Raw genomic sequence first — 23528 nt, 5'->3', positions numbered from 1 at the left:
AAATTATGGAAATAATATAAACTGAACATTTCTATGATGAACCACAGCAATTTTTATTGATATTTTTGTAACCATAAATGAAGCTGTGATAAGTCGTTTAAGGCCTACAATGTCAATAATTCCTGAATGATCTTTACATATACCCCAACGCTCCTCTAAAATTCCTACCGTAGTATAAAGAATTCCATTCCTTATACTATGTTTCAACACCTTTTCTGTCGAATGACTCGTTATTGCTTTTGTAATAGATTGAAAAAAGGCCAGTATTCTCTGGGGGCCAGATCTAGAAGATTAACTGGGTGGTCAAGTAGTTGGAAGCGCAATTCGTACAATTTGACCATGGTTTTCATCCATTGGTGGCAATTACATTGTTTTAAAGAAAGATTATTTTTTAATAAAGATTTTTTTTCTTAATTTCTGCACTTAGTGGATCTAGTGAATTTACATAATATTCAACGTTGATGGTCTTGCCCTCGTCAAAATAGTCGATGAACAATATACCATGTTGTCAGAGTCTGAATAACACTTATTAAGCCATTGTTCTTTTTACACAATGTGTTTCATCAATACACGAAACTTGTTATTGTCCACTTATCGAACAACAACAAATGTATGGTCACTCTATCATTTTGTCACAATGCCTATAATTTTCGAAATTTGAGCCAGGGGTGTCACAAATATGAGGTTTGGCTCATTGATAACCAATGCGACCCAAAATTTGATTTTTCCGTTAACGTGACAACTGTGGAACAGAAAAAAATAGAAACTTGAAATTTTTAGAGAAGATTCGGAACTCAAATGCCGCGGTTGAGTTCGTTAATAGACAAAATTAGGGTTCCGTAAAATGGTCGTTCGACATGTTTTCCTAATAATTTCAAAACTACAAAATCTATCAAACTAAAATGTTACATGTATATGGGAAAAATCAGTTTAATGCTTTGTGTGAAATTTCACCTTCATCTTATCAACAGAAACAAAGAAAATTCAATCAGAATCATAGCACATTCAAGAAGAATATTGAAAGAGAAACATCAAATATTTCCGTGACAACAGATCCGATTGAGTTGAGATTTGAATGTATAGGTGAATTAAAAAATAATTTTAAATTTCGTGCAGAATTTCGTGTTGATAGCGTCATTAGAATTATAAAAAATCCAAGTAGACTACCGAAAAAAAGATAAAAGCACTGGCGTGAAGTAAGGAGCTTTCAAGCGCTGGTTCATTCATATAAATCATGGTTAAATCAAAGAAAGGTGTGAAACGAAATAGACCCCCTGTTAGCACAGTTAAGATTATAGACGAAAAATCCGTACCAGCACAAAAACCACAAATGGTTTCTAGGAAACCTTATGCTCCAGTCGTGGGTACAATGAAATCTGGATCGCTGCTCGCGGTTCCCAAAAGGCGTCTTGCATTTATCCACGTGTCCAGACTAAGCCCAACAACTAACATTGAAGATCTGGAGAAATATGTTGGTGCAAGTATACCTGGTGTGTCTTGTGAAAAATTAACCTCCAGGAGACCGGATATTTATTCCTCCTTTAAGCTCGTTGTACCATTGGAGTTACTGGATAAGGCCATGAATCCATCTTTCTGGCCTGAGGGTGCAGCTGTGAAGCGATTTTTTATGAAACGTCGTCTGAATACCCTTCTTACTTAGGTCCAGCTGCACTATCATCAGACGACATTAAACTTTTGCCTGAACGAGCGAAGCTAAGCGAGATATCGATACGTGAACCGCTAACTATTGCCCAAATGAATGTGCAAGGTATTTCTAACAAGATCAATAACTTGGCTATCCTATTGCGGCATCCTATTGCCGTCCTTCCCGACGACATGGAGGTGCAGCTATCTATCTGAAGAACAACTGCAACTTTCTTCCCATTCATGATATCAGCAAGATTTCTACTGAGATGCATTGTGAGATTTGTGGAATATACCTTAAAACTGACAATTCTAAGATTTGTATCCTCAGTATATACATACCTCCTACTGGTGACTTCAACTTGTTCCTGAATATTCTCTCCCATGTGTTGCATAAATATGCATATATGTCTACCGCTATATTTGTATGCGGAGACCTCAATATTAATTATTTAGCTGAGCGAGATACTCGAAAACTGTATCTTGAGGATTTATTGATGTGTTTTAATTTACACTGCTCGTCCTTAGAACCTACCAGAGTTTTTACCAACTGCAACGGCATAACTTCATCGACTAAGGTGGATTACATCTTCACAACTGCTGATTCAGATTTACTCACAACGCTTGTGATTGAAACGGATATTGGAGACCATAGGTGCATTTTGTTGAGTTACGGCCAAAACTGTGTTAGCAGATCGAACGACTATGCCATAAGAAGCTCTCGTGTGGTGTCGGAGGGAAATCTTGAAGGTCTCCGATTGTTGATGTATGACGCTGACTTTGACATCGTATATCATTCCTTGGATGTGGATTCCAGCTTCAGTGTTTTTTTTAGGATCCTAACATCTGTGATTGACGAATCTTGTCCCATCAGACGGGCACATCCTTCATCCGGTCGTCGTCAGAGTTGGATCTCTCCTCAGATCACAAAGGCTTCTAAGGATCTGAGAAGTTTGCACTGGTTAAGAGTGAACCTGAAATCCATGGAGATGAATAATACCTACAGATCTGCAAGAAAAAAAGTACAATCTATTACTCAAGACAAGTAAGTTGTCATTTTATGATGGAATATTGGCTGCATCCGACAACAAAACCAAAACAATCTGGAAGCTTGTAGATAGAGAGACTGACCGGAAGAGGAAACCTTCGGATGATATTGTTTTGAATGCTAATGGTCGCATTCTCTCTGATCCTGTGGGTGTCGCGGAGGCATTTGGTAAATATTTTACATCTATATGTGCTCAAAGCCTACGGCAACATTATGGAGATATAACATCTAATTCCTGTACGACTCAAGGCTTATCTGAGAATACTTTTTTTTTCTATCCTGTCTTACCCGGAGAAGTTCTAGAAGTTATAAATGGTTTAAAGAACAACGCCAGTCCTGGTCCAGACTTCCTCTCTGTGAAAATTATGAAAGAAATTACACCACTCATTTCGGAACATTTATCCTATTTGATCAATTTATCGGTGACATCAGGAAAATTTCCCTCCTTATTGAAGATGGCCAAGGTAATTCCGGTATTCAAGAAGGGCGAGCCCTCATGCATGGCAAATTATCGCCCTATTTCTCTGCTCAGCGTCATCTCTAAAGTCATGGAAAAAGTTGTCTACGGCAAAATGGCGAATTACTTGGAAAGGTTCTCCATAATATCAGGCTCCCAGCATGGCTTCCGCAGGGGTAAATCTACGCAAACTGCTGTCTGTCAATTTTTAGAGTTCATATATACCAGCTTGGATGGTGGACTCTATGTCGCCGGTTTATTTTTTGATATCTCGCGAGCATTCGACTGTTTGCAGTTCTCCTTCATTGAGGATAAAATGTACAGTATGGGATTTAGAGGAGTTTTTCTGAGCTGGATCTCTAGTTTTCTGTCTGACCGCAGTATCTTTGTTGAGAATAAGAGTTGCAGGTCGGAAAGTTATCCTCTATCTATGGGAGTACCTCAAGGATCTGTATTGGGACCTTTAATCTTTTTGTTTTTCGTTAACGATGTTTCTGATTTTATTAAGGCCGACTCTATCACTCTTTTCGCTGATGACACGTCGATGGGGGTCTCAGGGAGAACAAAGGAAGAGCTTGAAAATAAATGCAACAGACTTATCCAGCAATTTTCCGATTGGTGCTATCGAAACTCACTCATGCTGAATTTAAGCAAAACAGAGATAATTCATTTCCAATTAAGAGAATCTATTCCTCAAGTGCCTTTTGTTATCGAATGCAAAGACAGTAAACTTAAGTCAACTGATAGCGTTAAATTTCTGGGTGTGCACGTTGACAGCAGTTTGAGATGGCACTACCATATTGATCATCTTAGCAAAAAATTGAATGGGTCCTTTTTTGCTCTAAGTCGCCTCAAGAACTCGCTGCCTCTGGAGGGTTTGCTTGCCGTCTATTACGCCCTGGTTTTTGCCCATTTGAAGTATAATGTTGTCCTTTGGGGTAATTCAGCATCGAGTAGCAGAATTTTCATAACTCAAAAAAGGTGTATTCGACTTATATTCAACCTAAGACCACGAGAATCATGCAGGCCGATCTTCATCCAGCATAGAATCCTTCCATTGCCTTGCATTTATATTCTGAACTGTCTGCTGTTTGTTCACAGTAAGTTGCCGGAGCTGGATACAACTTCTGGTTTCCATGAATACAACACACGGCACAATTTCACCATCTGTATTCCGACCCATAAGACATCTAGATTTGAATCGTCTCCAACATATGTAGGGATCAAGCTGTTCAACCATTTACCAAACTGGATCAAGTCCTTGAATCCATCGAAATTCAAGAAGGAAGTTACCAAAATTATGTTTCTTAATTGTTTCTATAACCTGGATGAATATTTTTCAACTAAAATCAGTTAATTTAGTATTGCATTGTATTAAGTATTGACGTGTCCTATACATTAATGTAATGTCATTCAGGATAAATATATTATCTATCTATCTATCTATCTATAACAATTACAGCTTTGGATACCTATAATATATATCACCGTTCTGTAGTACGAATTAACAAGTGAACGTGAGTTGAACAGCAATTTCAATATTTTCCATTCCCAGAAATATATGAAGAATAAACAAGGAAAAGTTATGGAGATAAGAGTCCTTCTAGTCAACTCACGCAATGTTGGAGGTTTCGAATGTTTTTTTGTATGTAGATGGAAACATGACACGATTATGGGGGGGGGGGGTGTTTTTATACATATCTTCTTTCATATCATTTTATCAATAAAATACAAATAAATATCCAATTTCCACATCGGAAAATGGAAGAGTATTGAGAGACTGTTGAAGGGTTTTACTATCTACTGAATGAGAATATCATTTTGCCTATGATCAAAACTCCTATTCATTTTTATATTTGGCTACATCTACTGATTAGGTTCTATATGTTGGTAAGTCTTTTCTTCATTGAAATCTGATTCGTCCAATTTCATCTCATTGGAATCATCGAAAAAAAACTCTGAAATCAATTCACGAAGGTTGTATTAGGCTATAGAATTTGGATTATTTTACCATGAGAACTAAAAATAGAGCTCAACAAAAAAAGTTTCGTTAGATCTTTTGATCGAAGATTCGTCTATGTTTAATGATTTTTAAGCGTACCTATACCTCTAGACCTCTGCAAAATTTTTCTTTAAACTAAATGTGCCCAATAAAAAATTTTGAGTACTTTGATCACTTTGAGGCACATCACTGTTATATGTTTATCTAACAAAAAATTATGGAACGTACCTTAAAATCAGAAAATATCTCTCCTGATCAATACATTCTAACCTGGGACTTTTCGGTTTCCGGTAACAGTGCATGCCCACCACGTAACTTGTCTATATACGGTCTCACATTGAAAACAGGTCTCTTTGGGTTGGAAAATTAATATTTTTAGAAAATTGCTCGGTTCCATTAATTTTGTTCTCGAGGGGGAAATTTTTTTTACATAAAAACCATCATCAATCATTTCATCCCTCTACACATACATCGAAAATTTGAATAAGGATTCGTGCGATATGTTGTTGAAATAGTCTTTGAATATGAAAATTATTTCCAGATCTGATTATTTGTTAACATAAATTACGAATTGAAAATCAAATACCTCTCAATTTATCTGGAGCATTAAATGATCACCAATTTTAATGAGACAAGGCAGGAGGGTAAATTTTGATCAGACGAAACCAGTGGAAAATATCATTCTGATTGAGAACACGGAATAGTTATTTCTCCAATTCTGTGGTTATTCCGTTCATTCTTCCACATCTTGTAGAACAAAATCGTGCGAGAATATATCAGAAACGCACAGTTTTCATGGTTATATTTTATTATTCTATGTTGGTACTCCGAACTTTCCGCCACGGCTTTATCTGTCAATTCATCAATTTGCCTTAAAGAAATCAGTTCTGCCAACCAACATTTTTCAATGCAAAAATCACTAAAATATATTTATGGAAATATTTCATTAATTTCAATGAAAATGCAATGAATTAGAGAAAATAATGTATAATACTCGTACACAAGGCTCATTCTACCACTCGTTCATTCCAAAACTCGCCACTTCGTGGCTCGTTTTTGAATTTTGAACTCGTGGAAGAATATCAATGCCTTCTGCACTTGTATTATAAATAACTATTATAATACAAGTGCAGAAGCCAATCATATTCTTCCACGAGTTCAAAATTCAAAAACGAGCCGCGAAGTGGCGAGTTTTGGAATGAACGAGTGGTAGAATGAGCCTTCTGTACGAGTAATATACATTATTTTCTCTAATTCATTGCATTTTTATTGAAATGAATGAAATATTTCCATGAATATCATTTAGTGATTTTTGCATTGAAAAATGTTGGTTAGCAGAACTGATTTCTTTAGGGCCAATTGATGAATTGACAGATAAAGCCGTGGCGGAAAGTTCGGAGTACCAACATATAATAATAAAATATAACCATGAAAACTGTGCGTTTCTGATATATTCTCGAACGATTTTGTTCTACAAGATGTGGAAGAATGAACGGAATAACCACAGAATTAGAGAAATATCAAACCAAAACAGGTGTTTTGAAGATGCATTTTCAACAATTCTCTCGAACTATTGTGATTTCAATTTCAATATTGAATAATTCCCTAAAAAACATACTATCATTCTTATCTTCAACTAGACTTTTCGACAGTATTGATGAAAGAGTTGAAATTTTATTTATTTCAAAAATTATGAAAATAAAATATATAGACGCACAACTACGCTTCCGCCGTTTGTCCATCTCTGGCCACTGCTTTCTCCCATCTTTCGGGCAGCGTACGAATCTTGCGTTGAAAAAACTGGTCATCTTTTGGACCGATCCACGAATCGATCCAATTATTTACTTCTTCATAAGACCAGAAGTGCTGGTCAACCAAGCCGTATGCCATTGATCGAAACAAGTGATAGTTCGAGGAAGCAACGTCAGGAGAATACGGCGGGTGGGGTAGGACTTCCAATTTCAAGGTTTCCAAATATATCTTGACCACTTTCGCAACATGGGGTCGAGCATTGTCATGCTGTGAAATCACTTTATCATGTAGATACTGAGCATAATCCAGGAACCTTGAATATTTGGTTTGGCCGTCGATGAGGAAGCATGATCGAGATATCCCCATGAATTTCTGCGCTTAGTAAAGACCCCATTTCTCGTCTCCAGTCATAATGCGATGCCGAAACGCCTTTCCGTCTTTACCTTGCAAGCTGCTGTTCACAAGCAAACAAACGGCCTTCAACATCTCTCGGCTTCAACTCGTACGACACCCAATTTCCTTGTTTCTGAATCATTACCATGACTTTCAAGATTTTTGAAATGGCTTGTTGCGTCACTTTCAATGATCCTGCCAATTCTTGTTGCCTTTGACACTAGTCTTGATCAAGTGATGCCTCCAATTCTGCATCTTCGAAAACCTCTCTTTCACCGCCATGCTGATCTTCGATGTCAAACTCACCGTTTTTTAAGCGTTGAAACCACTATCGGCATCTTTCACTAATAGCGGCCTCACCATATGGATTTGAGAGCATTCGGTGAGCCTCAGCTGGAGATTTCCTCATGTTAAAGCCGAAAATTAAAACCTCCCGCAAATGACAAGAATTTGGCTCGTAAGCCGGCATGTTTAATAGAGTAAAACTTTATGATGCAAACACAAATCGACTAATATTTCGATGGCGTTATGTTTACAATAACTTAAGCTATTGTATAACATCTACGATCTATTTATATCGACTACCACTTACTGCTACAGCTATCTATTGCAAAACGTCAGAAGCAAAGTTGTACACCTAATTCATTCTGGATTTGGTACGGTAATTTCAAGAAACTGATACACTGGCAAATAGAAAACTAATCATGAGTTAATTAATATTGGAGTATTAGGATAATTCAGTGCATTCTATCGAACTTTAAGTACAACAAAATTAGCCGTCCCCACTTATCTCAATAGAATGACTATTTATCGAATTTTCAAAACAAACAAGTTTTTTCCATACATGGTGGCCACTTGTTAAATGGGATTGTATTGGTAACTTTTGAACCATAAGAGTTAGTCGGATCTGTAGTGAATGCAATTTATCAAAAACTGCTGTTAATAAAATAGTCAAGAGATGCGAATACAATAATTTTAAATTTGAATACCAAGCCTTGCAAAACTCATATCTGAGTCAAAATAAAGTTCGACTCTGGAACAAATGACAAATCCAACAATAGTGATTTCTCGCGAGAAGATTGAGAATGTATTGGAGGGTATTCAAGAAGACGAAATAAGCAAATGTATAAGAAGTATGGGTTCCAGAACCGTTAAGTGCATTTTACAAAATGTTGGACATTTCGAACACTTACTTCATTCATTTTTATTTACTTTCGAATAATCATTCGATTTTTCTTTCATTAAATAATAATTCGTCTAATTAATATGAACTGAAATATGTAAATAATTATTACTTGTTTCTTGATTTGATTCTGATATGTTCCATTTAGTTCAAGATGAGTAAGTTGATTTTCTCATCGAAATGTATTGCATGTTGTTAATTAAACTAAAGGTACCTAAATGTAATACAGATCCGACCCAAAGAAATTTGGATAAGGGTCAAAATCACCTGAATATCAAGTTCGAATGACATTATATGATATATCGTTGAATTTAGAGTTAAAAGTTATTTTGAAAAGTGTCATAAAATATGCAGGTCCGTATTGAAAAAAATGAGGTTGAGGGTGGTCTAGAGAGTACGAAACGTTGGATACGAAATCTGATTACGTAAAATTGAGGATATTTTACTGTCGAATAAAAAATTTCTGTAACATTATTTGATAATATTTGAAATAAAGTGGGAAAAAAAGAAAAATCAAAATGACAGAATTTACTTTTCTTATGATATCTCAATAACCGGCCCTGATAATCTCGATTTGTTTGAACTGCTTGACAATGCTTCTATGAATGCAATTTTTGTTCCATTTGACCGACCTTCTAACTCTTATGGTTTAAAAGTTACCAATACAATCTCATTGAAAAAGTGGCCACCCTGTATAAAATCAAATCAACGCACGAATTGAATTAAGATGATCATGACCGCTATGTAAAGTTTTCATTGAAAGAATACAGGATGATAGCCAATTTCTATCCAACATTTGCTTCTCTGATGAATGTTTTCTTTCTGAATGTTAAAGTAAACCGTCATAACTGTCATTACAGTTCATATAAAAATCCTGAAACTCCCTCTCATACACCTCATATCATCAACAAACAACATCTTGAGCCCAACTTAAATGAGTTGTAGGTATAAATTGGTAGACAGGCAGGCAAAAAAAGAACACTCTGAGTGTATTGACAATGAAAAATATTTCACGTTACCTGAATGTTGAGAACCACTGCTCTGATAATGTTATATCTCCCCCTGTATATCTCATCCAATAGTAAATATTGGATTTCACGAATAGCATAATTGTTGACTCAGAGGAGAGGCCAATCTTATCTTTGCACCGAAATTTCGCTGGCAACTTCATTTGAATGTGTTCAAACTTCAAGTTTATTGGGAAGACGACGTTCAGTAATGATTCCACCCGATATACCTAAGAAACTAGTAGTTGTAGGAGACGGTTATTGTGGCAAAACATCTCTCCTGACATCGTTCTGCAACAATACATTCTCAGAGTCCTATCTACCAACGATACATGAAACTTACCTCTGTACTGTGAAATATGGGGAGCAGGAGGTCACTTTCGCTCTTTGGGATACAGCAGGCGAAGAAGACTACGACAGACTTAGACCCTTATCTTACCCAAGAACCGACGTGGTGCTCATGTGCTTCAGTGTGGACAGCCCTATCTCCCTAAAAAACATATATAGTAGGTGGTACCCGGAAATAAAACATTTTTGTCCATCAGTACCGATTATTCTAGTGGCTACAAAACTGGATTTGAGGTATAATAAAGATATTGTAGATGATTTGAAGCAAAGAGATATGGACACAGTATCTTATTCAGAAGGAGTTAAGGCTTCTAGGAAAATCAAAGCAGATGGCTATATTGAGTGCTCTGCAAAAACTATGGAAGGTGTGAGAGAAGTGTTTAGAAAAGCAGCTGAGGCTGCCACAAAGAAAGAGGTTATGAGAAGAACACCTTGCGTTCTTTTATAGGATCTTATGTTAACGTGAAGTGAGAAAAACCTCAAGAAATACTAACAGAAACTATTATACTGATTTTCTTCACTTTGGTCAGCAGTACAAGATCATTTTAATTTAGAAGCAAGATGACCTGAACCAGAGTGTGTTCTTTGATAGACGTCAGAAACTCCTATAGTGCCTGTGTCCTGTGTTATTTATAAAAATTTGAGTGAGTGAGAAGTAGTGTTTATGAAAAAACAGTGAAGGTGAAAAAGACTGGGATTTGGCAGTAGAAAATAGTTCTTGTTTTAAGTACTTGAATAGCAGGATTGTGTATAGGTAATAAGAAAATTACAGTATTGCATTTTTTTTAATAGAAAATCGACTTGATTCCTACACATTCCGGAATAGTACCACAAATTTTAAATTTGTATTTATTTATTCCATTGCCGTTTTCTATTCTTTCACTGTATATTATATGTAAGTATAGTTGATGAGATATAAATTATTTGAAGTTTGATTGCTTGATTCTTAGCCTTCAATGAGGGGTAATTCTCATGCCAGTAGGATAGACATGTTGACTATTGAGCGATCTGTTTATGTGACAAATTCGAAGTAAATTGCCTAGCATTTATTTTCCGAGAAAAACTCTGTTTGAAGTACAAATGGGTTTTTATTCGATCCTGAACACATTTCAAGGTGTAAACTGTAGATATTTAATGGAGATATGTTTATTTTCGAAAAAAAGTGTTTTTAAAAAAGTTTTAAATTATTTAAAAATAAGGTGTATAGAGCTCAAATGAACAACTCCCCGGTTTTAGGACCAGGAGGAGTAATGTTTCGAAGAAAACTTTCAGTTTCATACATGATAGCCGATCTTAGGATACAAATTGTAGATAATATTCCAAAACCAAACCTCGCTCAGTTTTCTTTCAAAACATTGTCAAAATCGTGAGGATGCTTTAGCTTTCATTCACTCCTCAGCTACTCAAAAATATTGTCACCTCATAACAGAAAACGTAACATACTCTTCAAATACACCATCCAAAAGACACGTTCAATAAAAACATTCACACTTAGAAAATTCATATATCAGACTTTTATACATGACACCTTTACAGTCTATTATTACCCTGTTGTTAACGCTGAATATTTTATGATGTTTTGAAACCGCACATTTTCCTCCTAGATTCACACACTGTTTGGAATATATTTTCTCGTGAAAGACTCTATTGCAGTACTGCAAAACAAGAATGGCAGAAACTAACCGATGGAAAGTAGTAATAAGTGAACAAATGTTCCATTACGTACAACCCATTGTGGTTATCAGCAGAGTTGTTGGTTTGTCCCCAGTGAAGTATCAGAAAATTGGCCAACACTATATTCTCAGCATTTCGTACTTGTACGTTGCTTATAGCTACCTATTTGGCATAATATTAGGTGAGTCTTCATCAATACTCTAGGGAATAACAAGTAGTATCAAGTTTCTTAGGAACTCATCTCCTATAGTTAGTTAAGAGAACATTCCTTATACAGGGTGATTCACCGGGATGGCCTATAGACGTTCATGGAAAACTAATCGTAATTTTGAGCTGAAAATTTGCACATTGGGGTTTGAGACAATGATCTTTCCGCTTGAAATATTTTCAGATCTCACAACTTCCGGTTATACCGGAAACAGACTACTACTTCCTTATTCCAAATGCCACACACAGTATATTATTGCATCATTAGATAGTTTTTTTCGACGACATTTTCGGCAATATGCCATATCTGGGATAAAAACTTAACGGTTCTTGAGTTAATGAATTCTTTCTTGATTCTGCAAATACGTAGTATTATAAGACTGTTCGCGGTTTGGGCCAAAAATGTACCTACAGAGTGTTTATCAGAAGATCATGAACTTGGACAACTCAAATTCATCAAAACTCAAGATTTTCAATTTAGAACCAATATTCTTTATTATTTGAGTCGATTTTACGTACAAAAATAGTGAGGGTTACTTAAGCCAACCCTATACAATGAATACTTTAAAAGTCATCGGGAAAGAACTTTAAATCAGGAATCTAACTGTGTGGAATAGTCTATGACTCCCGGAAAATACAGAATAAACTAAAATTCGATGTTTCCATAACTAAATTTGATATTTCAGGAATTGTAATGAATTATTCATAATTGAAAATTGTAGATATTGGTTTATGGAATTCTCAACAATCCCAACGAAAAATCAATTATAATTTATGAAATGTAAAATTTAGTTATCCAAACATCGAATTTTAATTTCTTTCTGTGTTTTTCCTCATTTAAGGTACTTCCTCGATAACTCTCAGTTTTCATTTTAGGTATAGAGTTTGCTCAAGTAACTGAAATAATAAAAATATAGATTCCTATTTGAAAATCTTGAGATTTGAAAATCTTAAGTTTTGATGAATTTGAGTTGTCTAAGTTCAAGAATTTCTTATGAGCCCCCTGTATATTTTTGGTATAACCGCAATAAGTCTTATAATACTACGTATTTGCATAATCGAAGAAGAAACAAATTTTTTCGAAATTAGCTTTTTCTGCCGAAAAATTCAGCACTATTTTTGTCATAAGAATCCCATTTACTCATGAACCGTTGAGTTTTCACCCAAGGTATGGCATATTGCCGGAATTGTCTTCAAAAAATCTATCTAATGATGCAATAATATACTAGATGGCCTATTTGAAATAAGGAGGTAGAAGTCTGTTTCCGGTATAACTGGTTGTATACTTGTATGTATTGATTACTTTCTGATTTCTCAAGAGAAATCAGAAATTAATCGATGTTTAAATTTTAATCTATGTTTAGGCAAACGGTGCAACTGGCCCTTAAGGATTTTTATCATATTATCATCAATTATTAGTTTAATTAAATTTCTACAATGACTATTATGCAACTGACAAAGAAAAGTTAGATAGACTAGATAAACTTTGTCCGTTAACTTAAAATATATATGTATATTACAATAATAATAATTTTTTTTTCTGATGTGCATCACCATCTCATATCTACTCTCACTAGCCGCCACTGGAATACTTCAAAAATCCTCTTTTTCAGCTGTTTCTGCCATAACTGGTTTGGTCCGTGATTTGAAAGCCACTCCAGAATATTCCCTGAGAATAAAGGACACGAAGGGTTCTTATGTGGTATGTTGTGATCTTGGATTGATGATCCTTATCGTGATTTTGGGAATATTCATATCGCCATTCAAGATAGACAAATTTTTTCTCATACTCGATTCTTTGAATGAGGTAAACTGAAACTCAGATAGCCGATGGACAGAACTGATGATAGTCAGCATTAAAACACTGCAAAAACGGTATTAATCTTGCATATATTTTTTCAAGGTTCACTTGAGATTACCAGCTTCTGACAAGAAGAACCAAAGAAGATCATCTTTTGTCATATCTTTAGTATCTTACTTCATATTCATCAGCGTTCTCACTTACGATTTCATAGGTTGGGTCATTCAAACTAGAGGAAAACCTTCTTCAATTAACCTATGGCACAATATTCCTGTTTACATTCTATACGTCGTTTCTTGGACACAAGAGATATGTTATTGGCACATGACGTACTTCGTTAAACTCTGCGTTATGGCATTTAATGAAGACTTGTCACTTTACGTACAAGTTAAGGAAAAACTTCCGAATGTTAAGTTGTCTTCAAACAACAGTGTTGTACCAGGCGAAGGAATTAAGCATAGTGTTTTTTCTCTCGATAATATGGGAAGAAATAGCGAAGGAAACTTCTTGAAAAGGAATGGTGAGTTGAAGGGTTTTTACAAAATTAGTCTCAAGCATATTACCATTATTTTGAGCGCTCGTTCCCGAGCAGAACATTTTTTTATCACGATGGTCTCGAACGATAAGGTTCTACTCACTGATGACGAATCTATGAGCATAATCAATTATGTTCGGCCACCCGTATACACTCTAACTCTCGATCTCGAATGCCGCGATCAAGCTCGTTAATGAACAAAATTTTAGTGAGGTTTCCGTAAGTATAGCTATTCGGAATTTTGTTCTCCTGGTAATAAAAAACTAAGAATTCGATTGAGGTGGTTTTGCATTCAAAAATAGAATATCAATTTCAAGATTTCTACTGAATCTGGTGTTAATCACGAAATCAAATCACAAACATAGAATATTTTCGCATAATATCGAAAAACGACAGATCCAAATTAAAATTTTACATGCAGTTTCAATTATAATTACAATATGCCACAATTATGCTGACAATTTCAAGCTTGATAAAAAACCATTCAGAACATGGAAAAACCCAAAATTTCTATAATAACAGATCCGACTAAGTCGAAATTCAGTTTGCAGGAACAAATCTTTGAAATAATCAATCGAATTTTCAAGCCAAATTTCATGGTGATTGTACCACTAAAAACCACATTTCATTTATATGTATGTTTGAGTGAATGAGCGCTCAGAATCTCCTGCTATTTCGGTGCTTTCTTCCAATTATTTTAATTGAAGTATCATTCATTTCAGTTCTCACAACAGATAAGGCAAAGATATTGATTCATGTACATAGAATACTGTTTGGGGCAGTGAACCTAATTAATGAATGGTATGGTTTACCACTTTTGGTAAGATTGCATCGATATAATTCATCTAATATTCGTCTAATATACTTCATCTCCTTACTACAATGTTAATTAAGTAGCGGAAATTTGATAAATCCAATATAAAATATTTTTTCAATAATCAAAATTTATTCACTTTCAAAGTACAGACCAATACCGAGAGAATACACTCACAGTAATGAATAGTCCAAAGATGAACATTTTTTTCAATGTATTCATAAAAATCGACTTCTTTATTCGCCAAAGATATCTATATCTATTTTCTATTCTCTATATGCTCTATAAGCAAATGTTAACTGGCACAAAATCGAAGGAATACGTGTATTGTTCGATTGGCCAGATATTCATATGTAGTGTGTTCTTTAGTGCAAAGTCCATTCAAATTTCATCTGAACTCTGGCTTTATCGGACAATATCAAAACAGTGATTTCAATCTTATCACTAGTTGAAATGTCTGTTCATTCGTCCTAATTTTTTTTGACACTCATATTTCTTGTGGAGAATTCGTTCAAGATTTCAAAACATCCCTTGAATTTTCTATGCCATCATTGATTGGTGAGATATTGATGGTTTAAGACAAAAAGGTCCTTCTCAATTCAAAGTTCGATATTTAAGCGAGAAGTGCTCGCAATCGAAATTTTGAAAAAAGTATATTGAAGCTGAATGAACAAGTTATCTGAGCCATATAGTGGTTCAGCTGGAAAAAAATTTCCAAGTCTGTATGCCAAAAATAAAAACTGAAAAAATTTCACAGAAATTTTAGATACTGTATTCATTAGGATTCAGCGGTACACGTTGCTTGTAAAATGTTTTCATCATGAGATATAACTTCAAGCTTCAAAAAGGTTTTTTGCAAATTGAGATACACTATTATTATCGAAAATACAGCCATTTGAAAAACCGAATTTTATTTTGATCAGCTTCATTTATTGTTTTATAATTGGTTATGTTTATACATTTCTTTTCAGTTAATTCTTTTAAGCTGTTTCCTTCAATTGATTGGAACACCTTACTTCATGCTATCGAACACCTCCGAAAAGGCGATGGTTTTTTCAATTCTTGAAGTTGTTTGGCTTTTTACCCATACAAGTCGGCTTCTGATTATTGTCGAAGCTTCATACCGTTGTGTTATAGAGGTAAATTTCAATAAAAAGTGTACATATAGTGATATAAATTCTCATTAATTTTAGTACGACAAAATTAATTACCTTCTTTGCCAACATCTTGAGAATGACTACGATTACGGAACTATGCATAAGGTAAACAGTGTTTCCTAATATACATATAAATTAAATATTTTTGTGATATTCAGGCATGTTCGATTCCAGTTTTATTTATGTTGAAATCACTTTTTTTCAATTATTGAATTAATTCATGCAGCCAAATATGTATGTTGATCTGAACTCGAACATCCAGAAGACCAAAATTATAAGCAGGGAGAACATTTCCATCACGATAGATCAACAACAAATAAAAAAAGTGTCTTTATTTATTGAGGGCACAATATCATCTCATAGGAAAAAAAATCGAAGAGCAGGCGTCCGCGTCCTTACGAACTTTACGAATTTCGAGCAAAATGATTGTCCTTTCGAGCGACATCTTTGATTTTTTTTGAATGTTTTATTTGTTCATTTTTGTGTTTAGTTATTCATTGTTGCTCATTTTTCACAACCCAAGCCATGCGTTTCTGGAAAATACTTAAGAATATTTGTCAGAATATCAGGTACAAATATTCAATCAGCGAAACATGAATATTTTTCAATTTAATCTCACTATACGACTTTTCTGAGAAGTTAGTGAAATTGAAAAATTTCTTCTCTTTCCGAATATTTCCATGAAATTCCAATATTCCACTATACAAAGTGTTGAATCTCGGCTTTATAGATGTCCCATATTTTTCTAAAACGGACCTGACTTTTTTTTTTAATTAGTTTGAAGATTAATCGATGGACCTAATGGATTGAATTGCGCGTTCCAAATATCAATCGAATATACTGAGTGGTTCAAAAGTTAGGAATCGAAAATATTGGTGAATTCATAACCCAGGTTCATAAAGGTTTTTTGGACTCGTCTAGGGTAGCCCTACCACAGGTTAACTTATGTACATTTACCAATGGAACACCCTGTAACACGAATTTGGAATATTTTAATTATTTGATGTATGAATTTTTCAAATTTGGACGAAATAATCACAGAAATACTAATTTTACTACTTGATACATTGATGGGTTTGATATTTTTTCTATTTTTCATACCCCGTACCTATAATTAATTTAATGCTCACTTTATTGCTGGAATTTTAAAATGTAATTCCAAATTTCAGCTGAAGGTCCTCGCTCTGCAAATAAATACCTGCAAAGTTAAATTCTCAACATGCGGTATAGCCAACATTAACAGATCAATTCTTGCTTCGGTGAGGGTTTTTTCAAATTTCAAATAAATTATATTTTTTATGTGATTTATTCTCATTGAGTATATAAATTTCAGATCACTGGAGCAGTGACCACATATTTGGTAATTTTGGTACAATTGAATGATAATTCCATTCCTGTTATAGCTACTCAGACAACTGAATCGCCTCATTAGAAGAAAAGGGAATAAACATTATATTTCGTATGTTTTACTGATTGGATGAGATGGACATTTATAAGAAAATTATTGATGCGTTTTTATCACAAAATAAAGATTACTTAATATACCATCAATTTTATTAGTTTCATACCTGATTTCATGAAAATGAAGATAATTCACACACAGGCAAGTTTCGAAGAAAGCATATTCAGAACCTTAGAAAATTCAAGCTGAATATAGAATCAAATTAAGTGCTCATTCATCCATGTGCCAGTTCGTGAAATTCGTGAAATCATGGACCGAATTTCCATCTGCGAATCGCTACTGAATCGCAACAAAATCAACCCATTTTTGAAGCGGTTGGTGACGAGTAATCACTTACGACAACGTCAAGTGAAAACGGTCGTGTTCTAAACGGAATTGGACCGTCTAAAGGAAGCAATCGTCCAAAAGCGGCCAACTTCAGCCAATAGGATAGGAACTGTTCCATCAAGACAACGCCAGGCTACACACATCGATAGTGACACGCAAGAAGCTCCGGGAGCTTGGTTAGGAGGTTCTTATGCATCCACCTTATTATCTTGATCTGGCACCAAGTGATCACTATCTGTTTCCGTCTATGGCGAACAATTTTGCTGCTCAATAAAGGCTTGTGAAAATCGACTGTCTCCATTTTTGGCCAATAGGGATTAGGGCTTCTATGAGAGAGGCATTATGATATTACCAAAATGGCAACAAGTTATCGAACAAATGGCGTATATTTGACCCAAAACGGATCTTTCTAACTATGGTAATTGAAGCCTCAAAGCTTCTGATATATTGGAGAATTTTGACATACAAGTGTTCTCGCGAACTTTTTCTTTAAGTCATTTTTGTTCCTTATATTGTAGTTATGTTTTCGCTGGGCACATAGTTTGTGTCTTTGATGAATTATTCTTTATCTGGTGAATTAATTTTGTTTGTTCTATTTTTTCCAATTTATTTATATTTAACACCGAAGAACTTCGAAAGTCCAAATGTATTCTGTGCTCTTTGAATTTTCTCTATCGAATATTTTGCAGCTTTTCCCCAGGAGGGAATTGAATACCCCAGCTGACAATCTATTAAGCCATTATGCAGTAATTTTCTCGATGAAAAATCTAATAAAAAAAACATATTATCACAGCTCCTACCATTGGAGGAATCTTCTTCATCAGATTTCTAAATGAGGACGCCAACTCAACTTGTGATCTAGAATTAGACCTAATTAGTAAATACTTATATTCTACCACAGACATAATTCTGAATTTAGTCGTGATAACATCTATATCACAGATTGGTTTGATTTTTTGACTAAACAACATACGATACTGCTTTATATGTATAGATTAATACTCTACTCAGTTTATTAAAATACATAGCCATTCATAATGAAGTTTGAGATCGCAGTTCATCACATTCACATTTTTTTGAATCATGTGAGGAAAGCACCAGCACAGTATCATCCGCAAACATAAAGTACCTGTTTCGACTTGAGATTCACATATTTCAAATTATGCACATACATAAAATATTGCATGTAAATCTCCTTCTTGTCACTCTCCATTTATGGTATGTAGTGCTTTCTATTATTCGAATTAGACTTTAAAAATTGGTGGGTCATACCTCGAAAACCCATTTTTTTCCAGTTCATTATAATAATAATTAAAATGTTCATTTGACCCACTTTCTTACAACATTATGTACTAATTGAACTAACAAGAGTTCCTTTAACCCTCAAAATGTCAAAAAAACATTAGAAAAAAATATATACCTTTCCGAAGGCACATCCAATGGGAAGCCACTGGATCTGCCTTGTGTGGGAAATTATTATTTCATTCACTCAAAAACAAAAGGACACTCAAAGAGAAACAAATCCAGATGATATAGAAAAAGAAAAAACATCTCATCTTGAAAGGAAAGAAAAACTGAGCGAGCAGGCACATTATCTAAACATGAACAAATGAATTTTTTATACTGAGCATTTCTCCTGCCGACATAATTTTCAACCAATTTTTGATTTTCCTCTTGAATTCATTAAGAGTTGCAGAATTTTTTATTGTTGTTGGAACCTTATTGTAAATAGAGGGGGCTAGGGCTAGGTACGTATGTGACCTCTGACCTATCGTTTTTATTGTTCGCGGAAAAATAATCCTATTTCCTCTATTTCTGGTACTATATTGATGATCATTGAAGCTTACTGTCATTAAGTTCTTTCTCTGGTGAATTGTCAGAGTCAAGAAAAATAGTTTTCGCAGGTCCATAATTCCACTCTCGGCGAACAAGCGCTCTGTCGAAAATAAAAAAGGCTTCCGAAAAATTTTCTTGATCAACCATTTTTGTGTCACTTCTAGTTTTTCCAAGTGATTTTTTACAACTGCACCCCATCCCAATATTCCATAAAGCAGATGAGGCTGGACCAGAACAATGTAGAGCCTCCTCAGCAGCTCTAAATCGCAAAATTCTCTTAAATTCTTGAACTTCGGGACAAGCATGCGCAACTCATTCACCAGATGGTCAACCTGATTATTCCATCTAAGATGAGCATCCACACAAAACCCAAGTATTTGAATTTATACACTGCATTGATCTCACGTGAACAGCCGCATTCTCCAAATGATAACATTTGCAAATTGGGCATTCCGACAGAGGTGACAGAAAAGCACGTTTTTTCATAATTGAGGGTCAACAGTCGAGAATCGAAAAAATCTTTTATTATCAATATATATAAAATATTTGCCTCCACAAACATCACTTCCTAGTTACTTTGGAATTCGAAAAAGATCATAGCGAGAGAAAGGAAAATAAACGAATGGGCTAGAAAGAGTCTAGGAACGACATTGATTGATGGATCAATTCTTTTCAAAATAGTTTTTTTCGGCAACCGTCCGGGAAGTGCTCACTTCCCATTTCTCTGAGAAAGTAGCATTTCCCGGCCTAGTCCGGAAAGTACGTACTTCCCGGACTAGGCCGGAAAAGAATCATAGAATCCATAGCAACCGAGATAACGGATGACAGTTCATATGAAATTAGTTGTCAAAAATTTGCATGTTTTTTTATCGCAATCGCAATAAAATATGGAAAGCAGCAGCGATAGTGTTATTTTACAGGGTTGCCAAAAAAATATTGTACGCAACACGCCCGAAAATGGTTTGTTTTGGACACACAGACTTCCAGGACGAGCGTTAGCGAGTCCTGGAATTTTGTCTATTCGTCCAAAAAAACCCTAATTTCCGGACTTGTTACGTAAATTACTATTTCAGCATCATGAAATAAAGAACAATTATGTAAAATGTTCAGAACTGTGTCTTGATCATTCGTTCTCTCGAATTTAATGATTATGTTACGAAAAACCACAAATATTTTTATTTCATCTACTTTATTGATCCCTGATAAAAATTTCCCCTTCATTTCTTCAACACAATAATAATAATAGCAATTGCTATTCGGAAATATAAAGACTTCCTGAATACCTCAAATTTCAATACTAGCTCATTTTCAAGGCTCCTCCTTTCAATTATCCGAGCCACTGTTCATCAATCAATGTCCTTTCCAGATTCTTTTCAGCGTTTCGTTTATTTTCCTGTTCAAATAAAAAACTCATTTGAGAATTGATAGAAATTGTATATTTCTCCCAGATTGTTCAACATGCTTGAAACGATCGTGTCTGAAAACGTGTTTCTATACTGTAAGCCCATGATTTCAGCACTCAGGTACTTAGGAGGAGCTCCTTTTAGTATTCAAAAGAAAAAGGAAGGTTTTCTTCTGAAGAGTTCCAGAAAATACGTTATCTACAGCTATTTCGTTGCCTTTCTCTTAGGCAAGTTAAAAAAATGTGTTCTTTACATCTACTTTTTCTGTCTTTTTTTTAGTCAGTCTATCTATATTTGGTCTATGGTGTGATATCACAGCTTGTGGTAAAGATTTCGCAAGAGTCAGGGGAACAATAGACCTTTATATAAATATCTTCGATATGATGACAGTAACTCTGAATATCTTATTGGGAATTCTTATGAGCTCCAATACAGTACAACACCTTTTTGGAATTTTACAGAGCCTGAACAAAGTGAGAGTTATCTTTAACTATGTAACGTGTTTTCTATAGGAGCTTGGTAATTTGTAGTAATATTAAAAATGTATTGGTTCGACTATTTCCCTCGTCGTAATTTGCACCAATCAGAAACGCGCAATTTTGAATTACAAATGGTTTTTAGGTGGAAAAACTGTTTGGCAGGACCTGTCAGCAGTTTATTCGCGTTTACCCGCGGCAAAACTTGACAGTTGTTGTCACCAAAAATTTCAATACCTTTGAAAACAAACGTAATTATAATCTCCAAGGACACCAGAAAACGACGCTCAACAATTTTTTCTGATTTTATTGTCAAGTGCTAGTTAGTCAGCGTGAAAATGAGTCGCTTTGGAAGCGATTCTTTGTCTAATATTGATCTGGCGATTGAGAAAAGTATACCGTATAATACCCTCAGAACTCATACTTCAATATGGAAACAGTTCATGACATTCTGCAAAGCAAAGAACTATGAGTAATGCGAAAAGAAGGAATTTGCAGACGTGTGCAAATAAAAGGAAGTGCAGCTCTGCTTCATTGAAATTGGATGAGTATTATGCAATGGTTTCATTATGGGATGAAAACACTCCAGCAGGACTCCAACGGAAATTTTACCATATCGCTTCAGTGGAACTTGCCTGGAGAGGTGGAGAAGCAGTAAACTGCAAAGTTCATTATTTTAAAGAGGAAGTGGATAATTCTGGGATAAAAACAGGTAGAATACACATTTTTTCAAATAACTGATTTTCAAAAATCCAACTTTTAAGGAAGAGTAGAATATAATCCTCTCTTCAATAAAACGGCACAGGGTGGAGAAAAAAAAATGGCCGAACGTAAATGGCTGGTCCCTAACACGAAGAACCCAACCTTTTGTCCAGTCCGCCTATTTAAAATTCTGATGGTTAAATGTTCATCTAGAATAACAACTGATAGATTATTCTTAACGATTAACCCATCATGGAACAAAGAACTTTCAAGTGGATGGTACAAAAACACTACAGTGGGAAAAAATGAACTTTCGAAATGGACTAAAGAAGCGGCAGAGAAGGCAGGATTGAATACAAAAGGAAGAAAAATAACAAACCACTCTATGCGGTCGACAGCAGTCAGTAACTTAGCTAAAGCAGGGGTAGGTGAACAACAATTAATTAAAATTACTGGCCACAGTTCAGCCAACTCAATTAAACCTTATCTGCAAATGGATAATGAGCACTACTCCAACATCATAAACACCCTTAGAAGTGACGCCTCAGAACCTCCAGCCAAAAAGCAGAAAACAGAAGATCCTGCAGTCACTCCTCCCGCTTCTCACTCAACAGATTACATTAATGATGTACCTACACCCCACATCTTCAATGAATCAACAAAAGTTTCAAAGAATACCCCTACCGTGTACCAAAATTGCAATTTATATTTTAATTGTGCCATAAATAATCAAATTTGTAGTATTTTGGATGAAATAAAATTGAGTATATGTTTTTCAGTTTTCAAATTAATACCTATACATAGGTAATGCATGCAGAATAATCTGTTACTCAGGAAATAGTCTTGTCAAATACCATTCGGGCATCTAATTTTTCCTGTGAAAAAAATCGAAAAAACACATTGCAAAGTTATATTTTTTGACAAAAAGCATTCGTGCAAGTGCAAAAATCCTCGTCTTCGACTCGGATTTTTGTTGACACCAGCACTCATGCTTCTTGTCAAAATATTACTTAGCAAAGTGTTTTTTCGATTCTTTTCGGAAAAATTAGATGCCCTTATGATATTACTTATGATAAATCGCTATATATCCCTTCAGTTGTTGGCCTTAATCTCGGTTCACATGAGCTGCAAAGTAAGCGATAGCATTTTTCCGTTTCCTATGTGGCTAGCGCAACTCGCACATTTATTAACCATGCTTTCTGCGTACATGGAAAAAAATTTTTTTGCTTATACACCTATATTGTTATATTTATGTTTAAAATGATAATGATAGTAACCATGTCCGTTTCCGCTTGACGTT

At 34.9% G+C, this 23528-nt stretch overlaps 2 protein-coding genes across 4 annotated transcripts; both read left to right on the top strand.

Annotated features, from left to right (window-relative positions):
• Nucleotides 1-9584: 9584 nt before the first annotated feature.
• LOC123676445 (ras-like GTP-binding protein Rho1) lies at nt 9585-10769 on the top strand. Its single transcript, XM_045612326.1, has one exon. It carries the CDS (start codon nt 9698-9700, stop codon nt 10280-10282), a length of 585 nt encoding a protein of 194 aa, XP_045468282.1. The 5' UTR covers nt 9585-9697; the 3' UTR covers nt 10283-10769.
• Nucleotides 10455-17569, top strand: LOC123676443 (gustatory receptor for sugar taste 43a-like). Of its 3 annotated transcripts, XM_045612323.1 has the most exons (9): nt 10455-10588; nt 11439-11689; nt 13329-13522; nt 13619-14036; nt 14774-14871; nt 15837-16004; nt 16059-16127; nt 17192-17281; nt 17356-17569. In XM_045612323.1, the coding sequence occupies exons 2-9, from the start codon at nt 11503-11505 to the stop codon at nt 17452-17454; spliced, it is 1323 nt and encodes a 440-aa protein (XP_045468279.1). In that variant the 5' UTR covers nt 10455-10588; nt 11439-11502; the 3' UTR covers nt 17455-17569. The 3 variants fall into 3 exon arrangements, with proteins under 3 accessions (XP_045468279.1, XP_045468281.1, XP_045468280.1); XM_045612325.1 differs by lacking the exon at nt 10455-10588 and having other exon boundaries at nt 10919-11689; nt 13329-13417; XM_045612324.1 differs by lacking the exons at nt 10455-10588; nt 17192-17281 and having other exon boundaries at nt 10919-11689.
• The last annotated feature ends 5959 nt before the right edge of the window (nt 17570-23528 follow it).

Source organism: Harmonia axyridis, chromosome 3 (genome assembly GCF_914767665.1).
Source record: "Harmonia axyridis chromosome 3, icHarAxyr1.1, whole genome shotgun sequence".
Taxonomy (NCBI): Eukaryota; Metazoa; Arthropoda; class Insecta; order Coleoptera; family Coccinellidae; genus Harmonia; species Harmonia axyridis.
The sequence above is the reverse complement of the archived record's forward strand: the minus strand, read 5'-3'. Positions and strand labels throughout refer to the sequence as shown.